The 19916-nt window shown below is 38.3% G+C and overlaps 1 protein-coding gene across 4 annotated transcripts in view; it reads right to left on the bottom strand.

Moving 5' to 3' along the window:
- Positions 1-3789: 3789 nt before the first annotated feature.
- The window catches only part of limk1a (LIM domain kinase 1a), a 31144-nt gene continuing 15017 nt past the window's right edge, over positions 3790-19916 (bottom strand). For 3 of the 4 annotated variants that reach the window (XM_087795648.1, XM_087795649.1, XM_087795650.1), the window contains 13 exons: positions 13596-13705; positions 13139-13354; positions 12929-13034; positions 11766-11965; positions 11469-11658; positions 10610-10696; positions 9283-9414; positions 9147-9206; positions 8777-8842; positions 8396-8561; positions 7520-7575; positions 7053-7210; positions 3790-6161 (listed from right to left, as the gene is read on the bottom strand). In XM_087795648.1, coding sequence (XP_087651774.1) covers positions 5993-6161; positions 7053-7210; positions 7520-7575; positions 8396-8561; positions 8777-8842; positions 9147-9206; positions 9283-9414; positions 10610-10696; positions 11469-11658; positions 11766-11965; positions 12929-13034; positions 13139-13354; positions 13596-13705 — 1716 coding nt within the window. In that variant the 3' untranslated portion in view covers positions 3790-5992. Of the gene's footprint in view, positions 6162-7052; positions 7211-7519; positions 7576-8395; positions 8562-8776; positions 8843-9146; positions 9207-9282; positions 9415-10609; positions 10697-11468; positions 11659-11765; positions 11966-12928; positions 13035-13138; positions 13355-13595; positions 13706-19015; positions 19190-19916 lie in introns of those variants that run through there. The other variant, XM_087795651.1, reaches the window with a different exon arrangement.

The following is a 19916-nucleotide window of genomic DNA, read 5'->3' as shown; positions in this document are numbered from 1 at the left end:
GGATAGATGTATGCCTCGGGCGGATGAGTCTGAGTATTTGAGGTCTTGTTTACAAGTCAGAGAGACTGACAAGGTGAAGACTCCGTTAATTAGGACACTTTTTTCAGTCTGTTCCTAGTTAAAAACAAGCTGAGCCAAAAGGTAAATCCAAGATATTGAAACAAATTTAGATAATCTAAACTAAAATAGATGAGCATTTTTCATCAGGAATCACACAGAATACTTATACACTCAATACGTAAATACTTTTTTAAAATGTCCTTAATTTCTAATCAATGTCTTCCTTGCCCTCTAGTCTCAGTTCTATGTTAGCTTTGCATCGCCCTTTAATGGGCTTTGATATTGGTCAATACTCCAAGATGGCTCCAAGTTAGAGCTGGAGCTCCAAACAGGTAACCCGGGGAGTGATATTTTGTAACCATTCAAGTCAGTTTGTTAAAAAATGAAAGTGCTGTAACTCAAATTCATTATTCAACTAATCTTTTCACTGTTCTGGTCAATTGTCTTGTCGATTATACTCCCAAGCCTGTTCTTTACCTCTGTACGACAACTCTAAGGAAGACAGGTCAGGGCTAAAGCAATGGTACATGTTGACGATATATAATATATGAGCTGCTTAGTGCTGCTCTCCAGAAACAGCTGGCATCAGTTTGCTTTCGTCCGCATGTACAAAAGGAAGACGCGTCGGCGGAATAGCCAAATACAATCCTCGCCTTCTGTTTATAGAACAAACAAACTGACCCATAAAAAACATCCACAACGGCGACTATCTTTAAAGACTCGGTCTGGAGGGAGACGCGTCATGTTGCAGTGGTCAAGGTTGACTCTCTGAGCGGCAGTAGTACGGTTACACGCTTAACTTGTTAATTTCTAAGTGGTTCCACCCTCCTGGATTACATGCCGAGGTTCAACACCGGAGATGCTTTCAGCAGCGGCAAGGGTGGAAACATCTCTCCACAAGGCTTTCCCTGAGGAATGTAAGCTGCTGCTGACTTTGCCACCCATCCACATCACAGTGTGTCCACGTACGGCCCTGTGCCAGTGACAAAAGTTTAGCATGTATATCATCTTTTTTTTATTGAATAAATATGTTGCCTTTTTTTTTGCTTCAAGCTTCAAGCAGCTGTTCCTCTTCTCATCAGATTTACAAAATGTCTTGTTGGGATTTCATCAAGAAACAGTTTGCAAATATTAGAATTTCCATTACATTCTCAGGAAAAATTCCAGAAAATGTCCATTTATGTTGTAATACATTCACTTAATCTTCATGTACACCTATGTATTTATTTCCAATTTTGTTGGGAATTAATGAGTTAGCTTGGACTTTCAGATGCCTACCAATTTAAGTAAGTAAGTCAGTAAGTAATTTTTATTTGTATAGTGCTTTTCCAGACCAGGGTCACAAAGCGCTTAAACAATCAAAACAATACTTAATAAAGTATATACTTTAAAGGGCAAGATAAGGTTATTCAAAAACTAAGAAGATAGCATTAGTACACAATAAGCCAAAAGTACATCTGCCCCAAACCTCACTTGGTAGACCTTTCAAAGGATTTGTCCTCGGAAAACTTTTGATAATAAAGCAGTCAAAAGAACTGAGAAGAAGTGGACTCATTCATCTTCATGCACTAATGTGACTTGACATTCAGATGTGGGGGGAAAGTACTTTTTAGATTCTTCCACTCTATTCCTTCACTTCATCTTTTCATTTATTAACAATATCCTATCACGCAGTGTCAGAGTGAGGATGTTTTTCCTTCTAAATAAATAACATTTAGTCTACATTAGCCATAATTCTCAAGTTAGACGGACAGAAGTTTAACCCTACATCAACACCATCTACTGTCTATGTTGCTAATCTTCTTTTTAAATCTTCAGTTCTTCTTATCACGAGACTCTAGATTTAAAACCCTCTCTGTCTTCAGATGAGTCTTGTGAGCTGTGGTTAAAACAATCCTAAAACATCATGTAGAGCTGAAGAGAATGTGGTGTTTGCTAGAGGAGACAAGTTGTGTTGACTTATCTGAGCACCACCAACAGAACCATTGAGACAGCAACCCTCACTCATATTCAGAGGCTGACTGATGGAATTGTTGTTATTTTTGTATTTTAAATCAGGCGCCAACATAATATGGTGAAGCAGAAACAAGAGGATTTATCAGAGAATCCTTCACGCAGCATCCCGGAGCAGATCTGAGTCCAACTGCAGCTTAGAGTCACTTTTGTGTCTTACATAACTGAAGAGAAAACCTTTAAATGTTTTACTCGTCCAGTGTCCTGCTTCAACTTCGACAACATCGACACAAAAACGCTTGAATAATACTGTATTTTAAGTGTTTTTTAAAGGACGATAATGGAAGTCTCCGGCATCACTCGACACGAGTCGGGACTCACCGTGGTTGAACATTTGCGCCCGCAGTCGGTGGTTGTTGGAAAAATGCTCCATTTTTTTTTACAAGTTTTAGTTCGAGCCTCGCGAATCCGCAGCAGCCGGTTGTAGAGCCGTCAGTGAAGAGCAGCGTTCGAACCGGACCGACCAGTCCTCCTCCGTTCTGGCTCCGTCTTCCTCCGCGTCTCTCTCTCTGTGGAGAATGTGAAGCTGAGGAGCTGCAGCCTCCCGCCAGCCCGGTGACGTCACGAGCGGCCCAGCAGCTGCAGTGTCGGAATGAAAACAATCGCACGTGGTCGCGGTGATGAGAGGGTCACGTGCACCTGCGACCGAGAAGTGCGGAAGAGAAATCCCGCTAATGCTAGAACATGCTAATGCTAATGTTAGTGTTAGCATGACTTCAAAAATGAAATAAAGACACGAAAAATAGTTTTAATTAAGTTATTATCCTGTACTTTTTACTATACGTTTCTGTGGAAGCATCTTAATAAAAAAAGCAAAGTATTTCTAGGAATGTAAAAAACAAAACAATTCTCTGTGGTGAAGAAAAAGGTATATCAGTGTCATCAGAAAAGTAAATGGTTTAATTTAACTTTAGTTTTTACAATAATTTAAATCAACAATTTCTGTATTTAAAGTTAAATTTAATTTCCAATGTGTATATTGTAATGTTTTTGCTTAAAGAATGACATTTAAAAATGTGAATATTTTCCAAATTATTATTCATTTTTAACAAATGTTTGATATTCAAATTCCAATGAATTAAAAAAAATATATATATAATATTTATATAAAAAAAATAGCATAGTAGTGCCAGTGGTTTTAAGCCATCACGTGATGCATGATTGGCTGAAAGTTTGATCTCGTAGTTTAGTCATTTTTAGTTATGTATAGTTGTATTATGAAGTTGAGAATTTAAAAAATATTGAATTTAGAACATTTAATTTTGAATTTTTCGAAAAGGATATCACACTCTTTGTGTAAAAAAAATGTTTGGGATTTTTAAAATTCAATTACATTTATTCAATTATATGTATACAAACTGTCAAAATACAAATAATTGAATTGTATTATTCAAAACACTATTATTATTGAAATTATTATTATCCTAAAAACAATTACAACTTTTCAATTAAAACATTTTCAGCTTTAACATTTGAAGCTGATGGAACTGTTATACTTCCATATTTTCCCTCATTTATTATGAATCCAACTTGACAAGTGATCAAAAGAGCAAACTATACTGTGAACAGTTGTAACCAAATATTATTGCTTTATATCTTTAATAGAGATTATTTCCTCTGTTGATATCCAGATAACATGTCATATTTTGAAGCATTTGCTCAATCATTTATTGAATTGTTGCGAGTTCTTCAGAGTCAACAAATAAAACAAGATACTTCAATTTTAATGGAGAGTTTATTTTAAAGCTGTGACAAAATAGAACAAAATATCATCTCCTCAGAATCCACATGTTTTAGAGATTAAAGTGCAGAATTGTTTTCACAGCTTGTGTAAAAAAAAAAAGGTTCAAAGAGGAAATAAAAAGCATAGAAATCATGAATATCTAGACAAAATAAAAACAGGATACAGGACAGGTATCAGCAGTGGTATTTGATACACTTGAATCAGGCTAGCAGTCATGGAAACATTTGGAGAAGGAACTCGGAGTCGTTGGCAAGGCTAGCTTACAACAAAAAGGCACAGCATTGATCAGAGGTATTGATCCTTTGTGAAGAAGTGCTGCGGCACCATTCTCATCCACCACTCTTGCATCCTCACTAGCATCCGCTCGACATGGCTCAGGTGAGGGCGACGGACAGAGAAGCCAAACAGTAACAGAGAAGCCCACAGTGACGAAGACCCAGAGCTTCCCGAGATCATTGGCTTATGGATAACATGCTTTTTTGAGTGCTTTTTTTTAAAGATTTCGTTTTAATATAGCCAGAGACGATCACAAACCTGAGCCAAAGGTGTGATGGAAAGATGAATTTTTAAGTGCTGTTTTTGAGGTAAGACATTTTTTTTTTCAGTTAGAAAAAAGCTGTTAAGCACAAGGACCAATCACTAGGCAGCAACAGAAATACATGTCATCATCATTTTAAATTTTCTTTTGAACAACAAATGAGAATCATCTGTTTAAAGCCCATATGTCCAAAAGGAACAAAAAACAAAAAAAGCATAATCTTAAAAAAAAAGGCCCTTTCAGTGTCAATCAAACATCCACCTAATCTGAAATAAAAACATCTGTATCACAAGTAGCCCAAGAGTGAAAAAGAAACACGGCATAAAACAGCCATATAGTGCAAATAAAAGCACGTACGTCTTTACTAAAAAAAGATCTCACTGGTTTAATATCAAAGAAAAATGTCTCATTTTCTTTCTCTGCATTCTCAATTTTGTAAAAATCACAATATCACAGGCAGAAAGTTGCTGAGTGGAGAAGCTGAAGACCAGACTTAGCTTGTATATCATGCAGCTCGTGGAAGCAAAAAACTCAGACCAGACAGTGGAAGGTGCTGGAAGGGAAGGGAGTATTTCCGAGGAGTGCTATATCAAAGACAAAATGCCAGAGAAGACAATTATACACGTATATACTGTATATAGAGATATGCTTACACACATATGTACAGTGGCATTTCCAGCAAACATTTAAAACGAACAGTGAGGCGAACAGTGAAAACATTCATTCAAAGTTCACACCAGGATACTATTTGCTAACAAATAGATTTTGGATCTGTAAATGGTTTAGATGAACAAAACTGAGCTTAGCTAGAAGGCAAAACCCTGTATTCTAATTCATTGAACACGCTCATGATTTATGGAAACAGAGACTCGTGGTAGAGCATTTGGGAGGCAAACATAAGGGCTGGACCAGATGGGTAAAGATGTAAATATGTTGATCGACTCCAAGTAAACACAGCAAAGACCTTCAAAATACCTGAACCCTTCTACTATTTAGAAGTATAAATAAAGTCATCGCCATCCATCTGTCTGCAGTCACACTCGCCAATGAAAATATGGCGTCGTGGTTTAGAAAATATGTCTGTACAATATTTACATCAGATTTTCTTCACGAGAAAGAATGAAAAAGTGTTTTGTCGGTGGGTACCGTGGCGACAGGGGGGGGGGGGGGGCATCTAATAAGGTCGAGGGGATGTGAGGAAGCAGCATTTGACCTGACAGCATTATTTACAGCTTCACGCTCGTCACTACGTACGTCTCGAGCTGGAAACACGGAGAGACAAGATGAGGCTTCAGTGAGCCATGTTTGTGACCGGATTTCTTTTTAAATCTCCAATTGATGGACTCGATGGTTGACGTGAAGGTGGATTATGACTACAGAACATCTGATTGCATAAGTCAACCTCTTCTTCAGGTGCAGCAGGATCAGGCTTTTTCTTCCACTACATGTGCACTTTGAAATCTTCCACCTGAGTTTCCGAGACCTCTTCTGCTTCTGCTGGAGGAGCAGACGAGCACCGACAGGAATCCTCTTCAAATCAGCGAAAACCAGCTACTGATCTGAGGCATGCCTGGTCCTCAAACACGCCCCCTGTTGACAGCATCAAGCACTGTTGAGAGATGATCTCCTGCTTCTGCTCACTCCGGCTGCTCCGGGTGGACGTGGAGTCCGTTCTCAGAGCGCTTCATGCTGTTGTTCTCCCAGAAGTCCTTGTGGAGCTGATCCACCTCCGACACCAGCGGAAGAGCCTCGTCTAAGTGCAGCTTCAGGTTCTCCAGCCACTCCTCCAGCTTAGTGAACGCGGGGCTGCAGAACGAACCTGATGTTACTCACGAGAGCAGCTACATTAATATTATTGATAAATATTTTTGTAATTATTCAGAAATACAGTAATGAATAATAATAATGTAGTCACTTACATTTTATTTGCAGTTTAATACAATTAAAAAATGTGTATACACCAATTAACACATTAAGGTGTACCATTTAAAACAGCAATAAAAGAAAATGTTTTTAAATCATATTTAACTTTGATTGAAAACTAGAAGTTTATAAGGGTTCAACCTCGCCATAGCTCACTGTACAGCTCATTGTACAGTGTTTCGCTTCTTGCTCTTTGTTGAATTGCTGGAATCTATTTTTCCTTAATCAACTATAGTCTTATTTCAACTGTATAGTGTCTTGAGATAACTTTGTTATGATAAGACACTTTAAATAAAATTGAATTGAATTGAATTTAATTGAATTCTAAGCCAGACACATGCGACCCCTTTAACTGCATATGTGCAACTGTCTGATAACTACCAATTTTATTTTGTATTTATTTTTATTATTAATTTTCACATCATAACATGTTATTTTCATTTGTTTTTTGTGAGGATTTATTTTGGAAAGTAAATTTAAGAAATATATTTTAAAAAGTGATTTTTATCATATTTTATTTTACATAAATTCAATTAAAAAGAGTAGCTTTTTAAGCTTTTTTATAAAATGTTGTGGAATAATGCCATCGTTTTTGTCTAATTATTGGCTTGACGGCCCCTTACAACTGTATAAAATGTGGCTCCCGGGCGACACTTTGCCCAGGTCGGCAATAGACATATACTATAAATGTATATGTAAATATGTATCTGTATATATACATTTTAAAATCATTACAGCTTGCATATTTATCAACGAAATTCAAACAATAAATACCGTTTTTCTGCATCAAGGTCGCAGCACACAGCGGCGAGGGGGAAGAAGGCGGGCGGACAGTCGCTGGGACAGTAATGCTCCAGGAAACCAGACACATTCAGACCAAAGTCCAGCGCTCTGGGCAGATAATCTGGGTCTGCGTTGACTCTTCCAATGATCTGAGGAGAGAAATTAAATTAAAGAGTGTCAAACCATCAAACCCTACTTCAACCATTCATTATCCCTTGTATTTATAAGCAACTTTTTGGTTAATTTACTTGCTTGAAAGATGTTTTTTCATCTTATTACCATTAAAATTATTATCATTAATTATCTGAATAATTATAACAAATAATTACAGACAATTTCTTCAATCTGAGCTGATGGTTCAGCCCAAATATTGAATGTTCAGGAGGTTAAAAATGAAATGTTCTTCTTTAAAGTCAAATAAGTTTGAACTCATAACACAGAGAAGGAAGCCAACACACCTCGCACAGCATGATGCCAAAGGAGAAGATGTCCACTCTCTCGTCGTAACTCTTCCCTGCATCATTAAAAAAATCATAGTTAGAGAACTTTTATCGATAGTATTATATGTGTCAAACTCATGCCCAAGGGGCCAAATCTGGCCCATCAAGTCATTTTATCTGGCCTGCCAGACAAATTTATAGTAGGTTAATGTCTATGTTGATATGGTGATCTATAAAGATTAGGGGTTTGCGATTGTAACAATATGGCAATACGATACTATATATTGCCATATATTCTAATACTGTTGGAACAAGGATATATTTGTAGTATTGACGAGTACTTGACTCGGGTGAAGAATTGGCTGACAGACCACACGACTCTTGACAAAGTCATAACAGCTTTCATTTGTTTTGAAACAAAAATATGTCAAAACATCAGCTTTAAAAACTGCTGAAGTCGACTGTATCCTCTTGTCCTTAGTCATCACCGGGATCTCGCATGATTGTATTGCTCCTTAAGCTGTGGAGGACGTAACGACTGCTGCCATCTAGCGTCAGGAAGTTTAATTGCAACACAAAAATGAATTAAGGGCATAAATACTTGAATTTTTAAATGTAAATTTTCTAATTAATAAAAAAACAAAGTTATTTAAAAGTCAACATTTTTCCTAACAGTGCTGTTGAATATCGATTACATAAAGTGAAAAAAAAAGTATTTCTATCGATATTTTCTCACACCCCTAAAGATGTTACTGTTTAAAATAAGATAGACAGAGAACAATATGAATAATTCATGTTAGGTTATTATACATTTTGAATGCTAGGAGATTTTGGCCCCTTGTGTGAGTGAGTTTGACATCCCTGCATTAATAGGACATGTGTGATGAATCATACCGTGGATCATCTCAGGTGCCATCCAGTAGGGGTTTCCCACCACGGTGTACCTCTTCCTGCGGTCGGGCTTCTTCAGTCCAGGCAACTTGCTGTGGGACAGCTTCTCCTGTTTGTCCTCGATCATGAGACGAGCGAGGCCGAAGTCTGCAACCACCACGGTGTTGTCCTACAAACACATGAGAATGTTTTTATTCTGCTTAATCAGCTTTTTAATTTCCTTTTCCTGTCAGTCACGGCTCGAATAAGGATCCGGCGTCGATGAACGTGTGAGTTTATGTTGAACAAAGCTCATATTGTTCTTGGGTCTGGACCGATCCCCTCGGCTGAGTGATCCACAGCTGAGTCCACAAACAAAACACTTGATCCACGTGAAGTTCTTACCTCCCGAACCAGACAGTTGTGTGAGTTCAGGTCCCGGTGGATGATGTTCATGGAATGCAGGTAAGACTGGTGACAGGCAGGAAGACACAGGATCATGAAAATAAACAGAAGAAACACAATGTATTAGTGGCAACCCAAACCCGCCCGAGCTCAAACAATCGAGCCTTGTCTTGAACTCAAGTGGCTGATGTTGTAATCCTAGTCACACATGACATCCGTCATTGTGCTTCTATCAAAGGAATAACAGTGGAACTCTCGGTCTAATCCTGCAGGAATTCACGCTCTTGTTTACAAAGTTGGCAGGGAAAATATTGAAGCACGACCACTAGAGAGAGCACTAAATAAAAGAAACAAACTTCTTTGAACTCACCATTCCAGCAGCGATGTCCTTGGCAAAACCCACCCGCTGGTCCCAGGGATAACTGCTGTCCTTTATGATGAAGATACAACTTGACAGTCAATCAAACGTTCAAACGTATTAATATCATCGATGACGAGTCGCTCACCATTTTCTTGATGATCTCCCTCAAGGTTCCTCCTTTGATGTATTCGGTGATGAAGTTGAGTCTTTTATCTTTGTAGAGGACCCCGATGAACTTCAACACATTGGGGTGATCAAGGCAGCGCATGACCTTCACCTGAAGATAGAAGCCTTGTTAGAACCTGGACATCAATATCCACCTGAATATTGTAGCCGCAGGTCGTATAAAATGTATCCAGGATAAAAAAGTATCTAATAAATAACAGAAAAAAAACAAATATTTGAACCTAAAAACTCAGTTTTGGTGGTAGACATTATTCAACGTTTTACCCGATACTATAAACCTCAAGACAAAAGTTTAAAAATCAGGAAAATAAAATTAAAATACCTACAAAAAGAAGAAAAAAAAAGAAAGATGAAATGACCATCTTAAATCTGATAATTTAATTTGTATTTTAAAATCTAAATTATATAAAATATAAATCCGATACAGTTGATAAAGTAAATAAGAAACATATATAGAATATTACTGCAGTCCCATACAAAAGCTAGTCAAAAAGGTAAATAAATGGGACAAGTACTTTAAACGTCCGAGGACATATCTCAGCTTTTCAAGTGACTCATCAGGGGTTTATCACATTTCACCGCACATTGATTGAATTATTGATTCTGTCCTGGTCAGACGTGAACTTCACAAGAAGGGAAGGCCAGAGAAGATGTGAAAGAAATTATGATTTTAATGTTCACATTTAACCCTGAAATAATTATGATTTCCATTTGCATTCAAATCAATCTAAATCTCAATTTATTTTCATCTTATACAACCAACACAGCGCTTCTTTAACTTTGTTTTTTCTCCACAGTAGTCCAGACAAACCAGTGACTGAAAAAATGTTTGCACTTCCAGTTAAATCTGGTGCGAGAATGTGCTTCAATCTCACCCCAAGATCTATCACGCCGAGTGAAGGGCGACAAACCCAGAGAGCCAACGCTCTCATTATGGTCAGGATTTTTTTTTCCACTCGGCTTCCTTCTAAACAAAATTACAAAGTGATTTACTTATGAGCTTATAATAAACCGAGCCTCACACATAGCGTTCAAACACAGAGCCATGTGGAAATGATTCTGCGCTTTCCGAATGCTTCGGTAACAAGTCAACAGCCGACTTCAAACACTTGGTGTTGAGTAATTGGGGACACGGGTCCTCGACTGAGACAGAGAACACTTCAGTTTGAGTCTCGTTTCATTTCCTTGTTTAATCAGCATTTGTGTCGAATCAAGATTTATTTCATTTCCTAGTCGTGGTACCTTGAACTGTTAAAGGTCACTTTAAGTTCTTTCATTTGTCTCACCTCTTTCAGGAAGGTTCTTTGAGTGTCGTCATCAAAACGAATGAGCTCCTTCATGACCATCACCTCCCCAGTCTCCCGGTGGGTCACCTGCATCACACACAAGGTCAAAAAGGTCAACCATGATTTGAAACATCAGTTATTAAAACGCAAATATGGGTGGATCAAAAAGACCTGTGTGATTTTTGACCTTGCCTGTGAACTTTGGATCAAGTGTAGAGCCTTATGTTTACTATAAGAATCTAAAAATACCAACTAAGAAAAATATCTAAACCCTAAACATATTAATTTACTTACATACGTAAACATTATACATATATGAAAAGAACATATTTCAAGTCAAGTCAAGTCAAGACAAGTTCTTTTATTGTCAAATATGCATGTATTAAGACATACAGCATAAATGAAGTTGTGGTCCTCTCTTATATTATATTTATTATATAATTTAATTTTATATTATATTATATTTTACAGTTACTGCCTCATTTTAAAGGCAATCAGACACCAGATAAAATGCACAAAGGAGAAAGCTGTAGTAGAACTTTGTTATTCCATGACTCACACTGTAAATATGATTTTTATCATTAGGCAAAGTCTGCATTAATGGTTAGGAAATATCAGTTAAATAACAACTTTTTTCACATAGTTTCTTAATTAGAATTAATTCATTAATTAATTAAATTGTATTCATAAATATCTTCATTAGTTTGAAAAAATAGACTCGATGAAAAAAAGCTCTTTTAAAGTCATAAGCTATTATTCAAGAGATCATGGCTCAACGTCGCCATCCAGCGGTCATCCTAAGTAACACACCCCCACATAGTAAACGTTGCAAATATGGCGTGTGGTCGCTCAGACGTACCTTAATAGCCTGTCCGAAGCAGCCCTTCCCCAAGACCTCTCCGTGAATGAGGTCGGACGGGCGGAAGATTCTATGCACCCGATTGGAGACGACGCGGAGCGGCTCCGGTCGATTGGCGTCCTTGCTTTGATGGGAGAGTGGCGACAGCGCCGAGCTGGAGCACGGAGACTTGTCGGTGCTGCAGCTGCGACTGGAGAAGAAACCATCATCAGGACAAACCCCTCTGGATGCTGCTCATCTTTATGAACCCGTTTCAGCTCATCAAAAGGTCGTAACGATAGGAAGATGATGACTCACGTGATGATGTGCGAGCGCAGGCCGCTGAGGTCGGTGATGGGGGGCTGGGTGATGGGCAGGACGGGGCAAGGGCCGTCCGACAGAGGGGAGAACACGGGGGCATCGACCTCAGCGGAGACCCCCTCGTGCTGCTGACTGTGAGGGTCGTGCTCGATCGTCAGCTGAAGCCGCCGACTCGTTTCCTGGATCAGAAGGTCGATCTGGAAACATAAGTGGGTGATGACAGCAGGGGGTGAGAGGAAGGTCACATAGAGGTCATTGTCTTCATTTCATATTATCAGATTTTAGTGATGATTTTGTTTATTCAGATTTAGAGCAGAAAAATAGTGAAAGGATATAGAATTGCTATAGATTTTTTATACAGCTTCAATATTGAACAGCAATGTATCGATTTTTTTGGATTATTTTTTAATTTTATAATTTCATGTTTGCTTTCAAATCATATTACATTTGTTGAGGTGTTTATTCCAATAAAGTAACATTACAATTTTTAATTTTCTGATTAAAATATTAACATATATTTACATTTGACCATTATTTGCATTGGAATTTTCCGCCGCTAGATGGCAGCAGTCATCACGCAGCTAAAGGAACAATGAAATCCTGCCAGATGTCGGTAATGACTATGGACGAGAGGATACAGTCGACCATCAGTTGATGTTTGGGCATATTTTGGTTATAAAGCAAATGAAAACAGTAATGATTTCATCAAGAGTCATGTGGTCTTTAAATTTAGGCAAGGTTTGCCTTTGAGGTGTTAGCATTAATTCAGTACATGAAACTCCATTAAAATAAAAATGTTTTTTACTTTTGCAATCTTACAACTCCCCACAAGAGGACGCTTGAAGCGCTGTGTAGATAAAATAACTACCTCCTTATTTCATGTTATTATTATTTCACATTTGTGTTTTGTTGTGTGTTTGGGATTAAATATGTAGGGTGCCCAAAAAACGTATCTAATTCGTAACGACTACATAGTCCAAGATGCAAGTGTTTATTTTTAATGTATTTCATTGATGAACGAAGTTTGATTATGAACATAATCCGACAATTCACATTTATAGTGTTCAGTTACTCTCAATAATGTTTTATTTTGACTTGGACCATAAATTAATCCGTATATATTTAAATGTGTCTGTAAGACAAAGAGTTGTGTAGTGTACCTCGTCCAAAGGAACGTTGTGAATGGGGGTTCCATTGATCTCGAGGATCCTGTCTCCAACATGTATTGAGTTTTTCACATCTGGACTGATGCAGTCAGCGTCCACCCTGCACACAGAAGAGCAAAGATCAGGGCGACGCTTGTGTGTTTACAGACTCAGATGATCGAAGGATAGAAATGATTATCTTATTATAAAAAACAAGTCACTCACTGTGAGACTCTGACGGTGCGTCCGTGGTCAGGGTTGAGACCGTAAGTCGGGCTGAGCGGCTGGTCGATGGCCACGGAGAACCCCCTTCCTCTTCGCCCGTTGTTCCCCTCAGCAGAGGCAGGAATGGACACCAATGTCACCGTGTGAGGGATTTTAGAGGTCGGAGAGTCCGGCAATGACACGGGAGTAACAACCGTCTGGTAGTAGCAGTGGCCACTGCAGGAGAGGACGAGATGCATCATGATACACTCAATTACTTGACTTATATATATATTATATTCTGGTTATTTAAGGATAAAAATATGTTTTTAGATATGATCAGGTCTATACAAAGTTAAAACAAACAAGCTAGCAAGGATAACCTCAAAATGCAAGTATTATAATATAAAAATATTTACAAAAAACATAAAAAAAACTACTTTAAAGATACATTTAACAAGTTGAGGTTCAGACCCACCAGTAGAGTTTCGATCTCTCCACCAGAGCATACGTGTCTCCATCTCCGATGAACGTCCTGCAGTTCAAACAGGTGAAGCATTCCGGGTGGTACTTTTGTTCCCCAGCGACCTGACCCGGAGGAAAGAAAACCATCAGCATCGCTTGAACATACCGTTGGAGAACCAGCATATGTCGGACTAGATGTCAATGAGAGTTTGCGGTGATTGGGTTTGATGCGACGGAGCTGCACGAGGCAGCGAGCGCCGGTCAGAGAAGTAGGGCGAGGTCTCGGGCTAACGCAGCCGGATCGAGTTAACTGGTGCCAGATCTCTGCAGGAGCTCACGGCAGTTTTGCAAACAAGATTGGAAATTGAGTTGTGTCCGAAAAACAGAGCCGGCAACAATAAACTAATCCAACCGGAGGGCAGATGTGATGATGGGAGTTCCGGCTCTGGACTCTGATCGACTCTCCATGTAAACATGACACTGGCCACACACGTAGATCTTTTTTATTTAAATCAATGAAGAGGCTAGACCCTCACTCACGCCTTCTTTAATCGATGCAAGCCCCCCTGAATACAACCACTTATGAACAAAGACCAGACTCAGCACTTTAGTGTAAACCCATGCAAGGTCCTTCACATCTCCAGAGACATCGCTGGCCGTCCTGCTTTCTGTCTGGAGCGGTAGAATATATTGTCGGCGGGCCCCTGAACGATCTGCAAGTCTAATTCACGGGAATGAGGAGCGCGTCGCATAAAGAACTGCTGAACAAAAGATGATCAATTTAAGAGGCCACAGAACAAAGACTCTGGACAAAAAAGTGTATTTAATGGTGATGCTGAATCTAACTAGGTACAAAATAATGTGGGAAACTATTGGCCCTCATTTTGTAAATATGTCTTTTAAATAACGTTTATCAGTGATTTTTAATTTTGAACTGAATTTCTTTCTGATTGATATTTTTGTATGTGTTCTTTTTGAGTAGTTGAACGTCCTTTTCTTTGTGATTTATATTTAAATACAAAAAAAACATACCTTTTAAATGATAAAAAAATATCATGGTACAATAACACTTGTATGGACATTTCTTTTTCTTCCTCCTCATCTTTCTTTTGACCCAAATGGCTTAAATGATATTAGAATATGATGAACAATGGTGCTTCAATATACACACTGTATGTTTAGAAGTCAATATACGCTCAGATATCTAGTTTAATTAAAAGATAAATACCACCAAATCATCAGTATATTGCAGAACATTAACCATTAATTTGCCGTAATTTATGGTGTTGACAAAAGGTTCTTATGTAGTTTAAATACATCTATGCATTAGGTTACGAGATAAGACTTAAATAAACAATAAAACAATGTATTTTTCATCATCAAAAGAGGCATTCTACTTTCTACAGCGTCTGAAATGAGCACACGGAAGTGGATCATCCACGAATGTGAAAGTCGTGTTTAAAAATAAACCTCATGGAAAATTAAAGTGGAACTAGCACTTTCTCCTGAACAGGAACAGAATGCACATTGGCAAATGAAATGGAACGAGGGTGTGTGTGAGGGGGGTCTGATAAATGGATCAATCAATCGCTCTCCAGAGGGATGTGGCTGCAGCAGAACCACCCCCTTGGACCACATCAACGCTATACATTTAAAAAAACAGCTGCGTGGCTGCACCAGCTAAGACGAATCATTTGGGCGGCAGCCTCCAACCACAGCAGAGGAAACTCCTTCATGACAGAAGATATCCGAAACAAATTGTGACCTATTTTTGGTTTACAAAAGGGTTTTTTGATCTGCCCTGTTTAGATCTGTCACGTTGCTCTCCAGTGGCATAGTGACACAAAAAGAAAACACTTATTTGAAGACTGCCTTCTGTGACAGAAGTGAAAACACAACCTGCACTGAAATCAAACCGTGGGGATCGAAAAATAACACTAATAAAAACCTCTCTATGCTGCTACACTAATAGATGATATATTTTTATACTTTATATGAAAATACGGGGCCCATAGGAATCCCTGACGACCATAAAAGTGAGAAGGAAACACAAACTCAAATGGTTATCAGCATTGTGTTATCTCAGGGACCCTGCGATAACACAAGGGTTAAGAACCATTTGTCCCATGTTCTTACTTTTATTAACTCTGCCAAGGAGATTTTGTGATTTTTCTGTCTGTTAATAACTCAAACATAAACAATGGGGGAAAAAAAAACAGAAATAAATGACCTTTTTGGGTTTGATTTGACTTTCAAATTTGAATTTAGTGTTTCGTACCAAACTACCATATGGATCCACAAATAATTTAAAGATCCGTCACTTCCCTTGGCTCATGTTACCTACTGTTACTTCTGTCATTTCAATCGAAGACATTTTCAAATGATATCAAATTATATGGACCAGCGGAGTTAAACTCAATCACACAAGGCGCGAAAATCTTTAAAAATCCAACTCCTGAGCCAAAGAAAAAATATGGATATTCACTAAACCGTCTTTAACTGGGATTATGAGTCGGATTATCTACATCTTTCCCAATTATCTTCGTATTAAACAAACGCTCCCTTTCTTTTCCTTTAACGTCAGTTTTAATCTTAATGGAAGTCCTGCTAAATTTGTTGACATAGATAATTGTATGCTACTTATCTTATCTTAGACGCTGATAAACAGTATTTATAATTCACAATATCAACATAAACATTAATCTACTTTGATATGATCCAACCAAATGGAGGGCCACATAAAAATGCCACGAGTTTGAAACATTTGGTTGATACAAAGTAAAAAATATGGTGGAAAAGAAGAATGTTGTTAGTTCTGCACTAGCTTGAATGATCCCCTCAATGAAAGTGTGTTACGAGGGTGTGGACAAAAGCATTAAGACAGGAAGAGCCGACAGCTGGCAGAGATGAAAGGCGTGTGCGAGTCAGGAGAACCTGACACTCTGGAGGACATTTGCCTGCCAGGGATGATTCCCCGCACACAAATGTGCAAACACACACCCACACACACACACACACACACACATAAAACCACATCCGACAGGCTGCAGCTGTTGTTATTGCTTCGCCAGAAACAAAACACCTATCAGTGTGATCATGGAAGTAAACAAGAAAAGCAGAAATAAAGTGTTGTAAAAGTGCAAATCATGACTGAGTGTGACATTAAATCACAAGACACAAGCACTTCTCCTCTGGACTCGAGAGGCTGCACGTTGAATTATAGTGCATGAGCTCACTCCAGTCTTGAGGTTGTGACTTTATCCGGTTAAGAAGACTCGTGGCTTCTTCTCATCACAACACACCACAGAAACATGTGGATGAAGAGGGTCATCTGAGATCACAGAAATATAGACCGGAATTTAATTTATTAAAAGGTTAACTTTTTGTAGTCATTGGACTTGATAAGTTATAATATATCACCTAGCAGCTTTCAGTTCAGTTTATTTCAAAGTTTATATATGAAGATTAAATTTAATTAAACTGCAGATTATTAGTCACTTTGATACTCAAAACACACTATGTTGTTGTCAACAGAGAGACCCTTCAAATACTACAAACAAATATTAAATTTGCTACGCAAATATATTTACTATTCTAACTGCAACAATCTTAGGCTTTGCGAATATTCACAAAACGTATATTTTACGTTTTTGAAGCATCAAATTCAACATTATTAACATACTTCTTAAATCTATTGTCGTTTACAATATGTTAAGAAACATCAAACATTGAATTCAGGTGATAAAACACTATGACCTTAACCTTAAAATGAAGATATAGTGGTTTTAGAACTGAAAAGTTATTTTCTTCCTAAAACCAAATTCATTTTAACTCCCTCTGAGTCTACACATGTCTTTAGGGATCATAAGACCAAATATAAAACACAATTATCTTGTTCTGTCTGGATTTGTACAGTAAACAGACAAAAGTTAACAGAGAGAAGCTGTTAAAGAATTGACCTCTTCTCTATGCCTGTAAATACATTTTCAGAACTAGCAGTTCTGCTTTTTCTCTGACATTAAATGGCCGACATCTATTTATATTTTTGAAGATGACCACATTGTGACAAGCTTGAGGGGAATGAAAAGTCAGATCACACTAAATGATTTAAGTCAGCGATGGCCTGAGCCCACTCTCGCTGATCTTGCCTGACATTCGTGTCCCTCAGTCACCAGCAGAAAGTCTGTTTTAGTTAAGGGTTAGATTTAAATGTACTTGACTTCGCATGTATATAATATACAAAAAGTGTGACGTACATCCTTCCATACATGCTTATGTTTTAACAAGAAGCATCACTTCTCATGCGTTTAATGACATTATCACTGGTCTCACACAAATGTGCTTTTTTAAAACTCTGAGTAAACGTATGACAATGATCTCATCTTATCAGTCAACAGCTTGAGAACATGAGTTTCAGCTCGATTTTCCTACTGCCTCAGTGCCTCCAGCAACACATGCTACGGGTCAGAATGTTTGCCGAAAGATAAATTGTATACAGAAAATGTCCTCAAGAAATGAGTAAAAGTTGTATTAAATGTATTATTCATCACAGCAAGAATGTGTCTTGAACTGTGTCATCTGGTTGTTGACCGAATTCAAAAACAACAACAGATTAAATTAAAATGTTTCATTTTTAACTCTAAAATCACACCCTACTTTCTTTTTCTGGCAGTAAAAAAACATGATTTCGATATATATCTGCTTTGGCTTCAATCTTACAGCATTCACACTTTATATCCACGTGAAAATCAATTTTACATTATTTATTATGAATTTAATAATTGCTCTTTTTATGCATTTCAAAACATTTTACGCATAATATTAGTATTATGTATTAGTAAACTCAGTAAAAACATAGAGCACAAAAATTGGGTCATATTTTTAAATTTGTGTCAGAGAGCTTCTCAGTATCTACCGAACCCCAAAATCCTTACAAGTGTAAATAAAAGTCATATTGATGTGCAGCATGTGTGTGTGTGTGTGTGTGTGTGTGTAACAGGATGAAATGGCAGCGACAAGAGAGACATAAAGCCGGAGCAGAGATCATCTGCAGAAACACAATTCCAGAAGCAATGGGACAGAAGGCCACATTGATGCCGCAGAGGGAAACCCCCTTCTGTCCCTGTAACCGTCCACACAGGCCTCACTCTTCTCTTCTCTACCCACTGACAAACCAAGTCTTCATGTACTTAAACATCAGGACTTATCTCTGCGAGAGCAGCTCCTATAAATACCCTGCGTGCGATCATCAGTTTGTAATCCTCACTCAAACATTGAATAAAAAAAAAGCACTATAACGCGATATTTTTGACCCAGTTTTGGCTCAAAACTCATCGCGACGTAAAAGCAGATTAAAGATGCGACGCGTCGCCTGCGCCGGCCGGCGTCCCTGCCTCCCTGCCTCCCTGCCTCCCTGCCTCAGCACCAGCTCACCTTCTTGTCTCTCCTCCACAGCCGCAGGCAGCAGAAGCTCCAGAGGAACAGGTCACCCACCATGTCAGCGGGAGCAGGCATCTCCGAGCATAACGCCGGGTTTTTCCGCGTGTGACACGAGAGTACAGCAGCGGTCAAGAGCAGTCCGAGAGGAGAGACGAACACGCCTTTGCAGCTGAGCTCATCTCGGAATCCGTGTCAGCGCTCGTCCTCCTCTTCCTCCTCCTCCTCCTCCTCCACTCGCTTCTGCTATGACCTCATCGCTTCCTGCTTAGACCCGCCCACTTGTGTGCACGTGCCGCCCCCCCCCCCCACCATCGCCTACTATATTTCCAACCTAAATTGTTTTTATTTCACCTTATAAGTGTTTATGAGCTACGTTTTATATACCGTAGAGACCCACAGTCAACGGATCATTTTATTTTCATTTTAAATCTCATTTTAATTTTCGTATTCCACGAAATTTCCTCAAGGACAATAGTAAGAGGGGTTTATTTTTGGCAGGTTATATGTAAATATTTAAAAAATATATTTTCTAAGACGTTTCATTTTAAAAGGGAAATGACACCAGGTTTTGTAGTATATGACACACATTTTTATCCTTGTTTTGTACAATTATTTAGTCTAATTTATAATGGGCATCATTTTACAGAACCACAGATGTGAAATGGTTAAAAAAAAAAAGATGAAATTGTGGCCATGAAATACTAAATCTTGGCAACAAAATAGTAATTGTGGCCTAGAAATACTAAACCTTGGCAAAAATATACTAAATCATGGCCGGAAAATAGTAAACCGTGGCCAGAAAATACTAGTTACTGGCCACAACTGTTTAATCTTCACCACAAAATAGTAATTATTTACCACAAAATACTACATCTTGTCCACAAAATACTAAATA

This window comes from Callionymus lyra, chromosome 7, assembly GCF_982586985.1.
Source record: "Callionymus lyra chromosome 7, fCalLyr1.hap1.1, whole genome shotgun sequence".
Taxonomy (NCBI): Eukaryota; Metazoa; Chordata; class Actinopteri; order Syngnathiformes; family Callionymidae; genus Callionymus; species Callionymus lyra.
The sequence above is the reverse complement of the archived record's forward strand: the minus strand, read 5'-3'. Positions and strand labels throughout refer to the sequence as shown.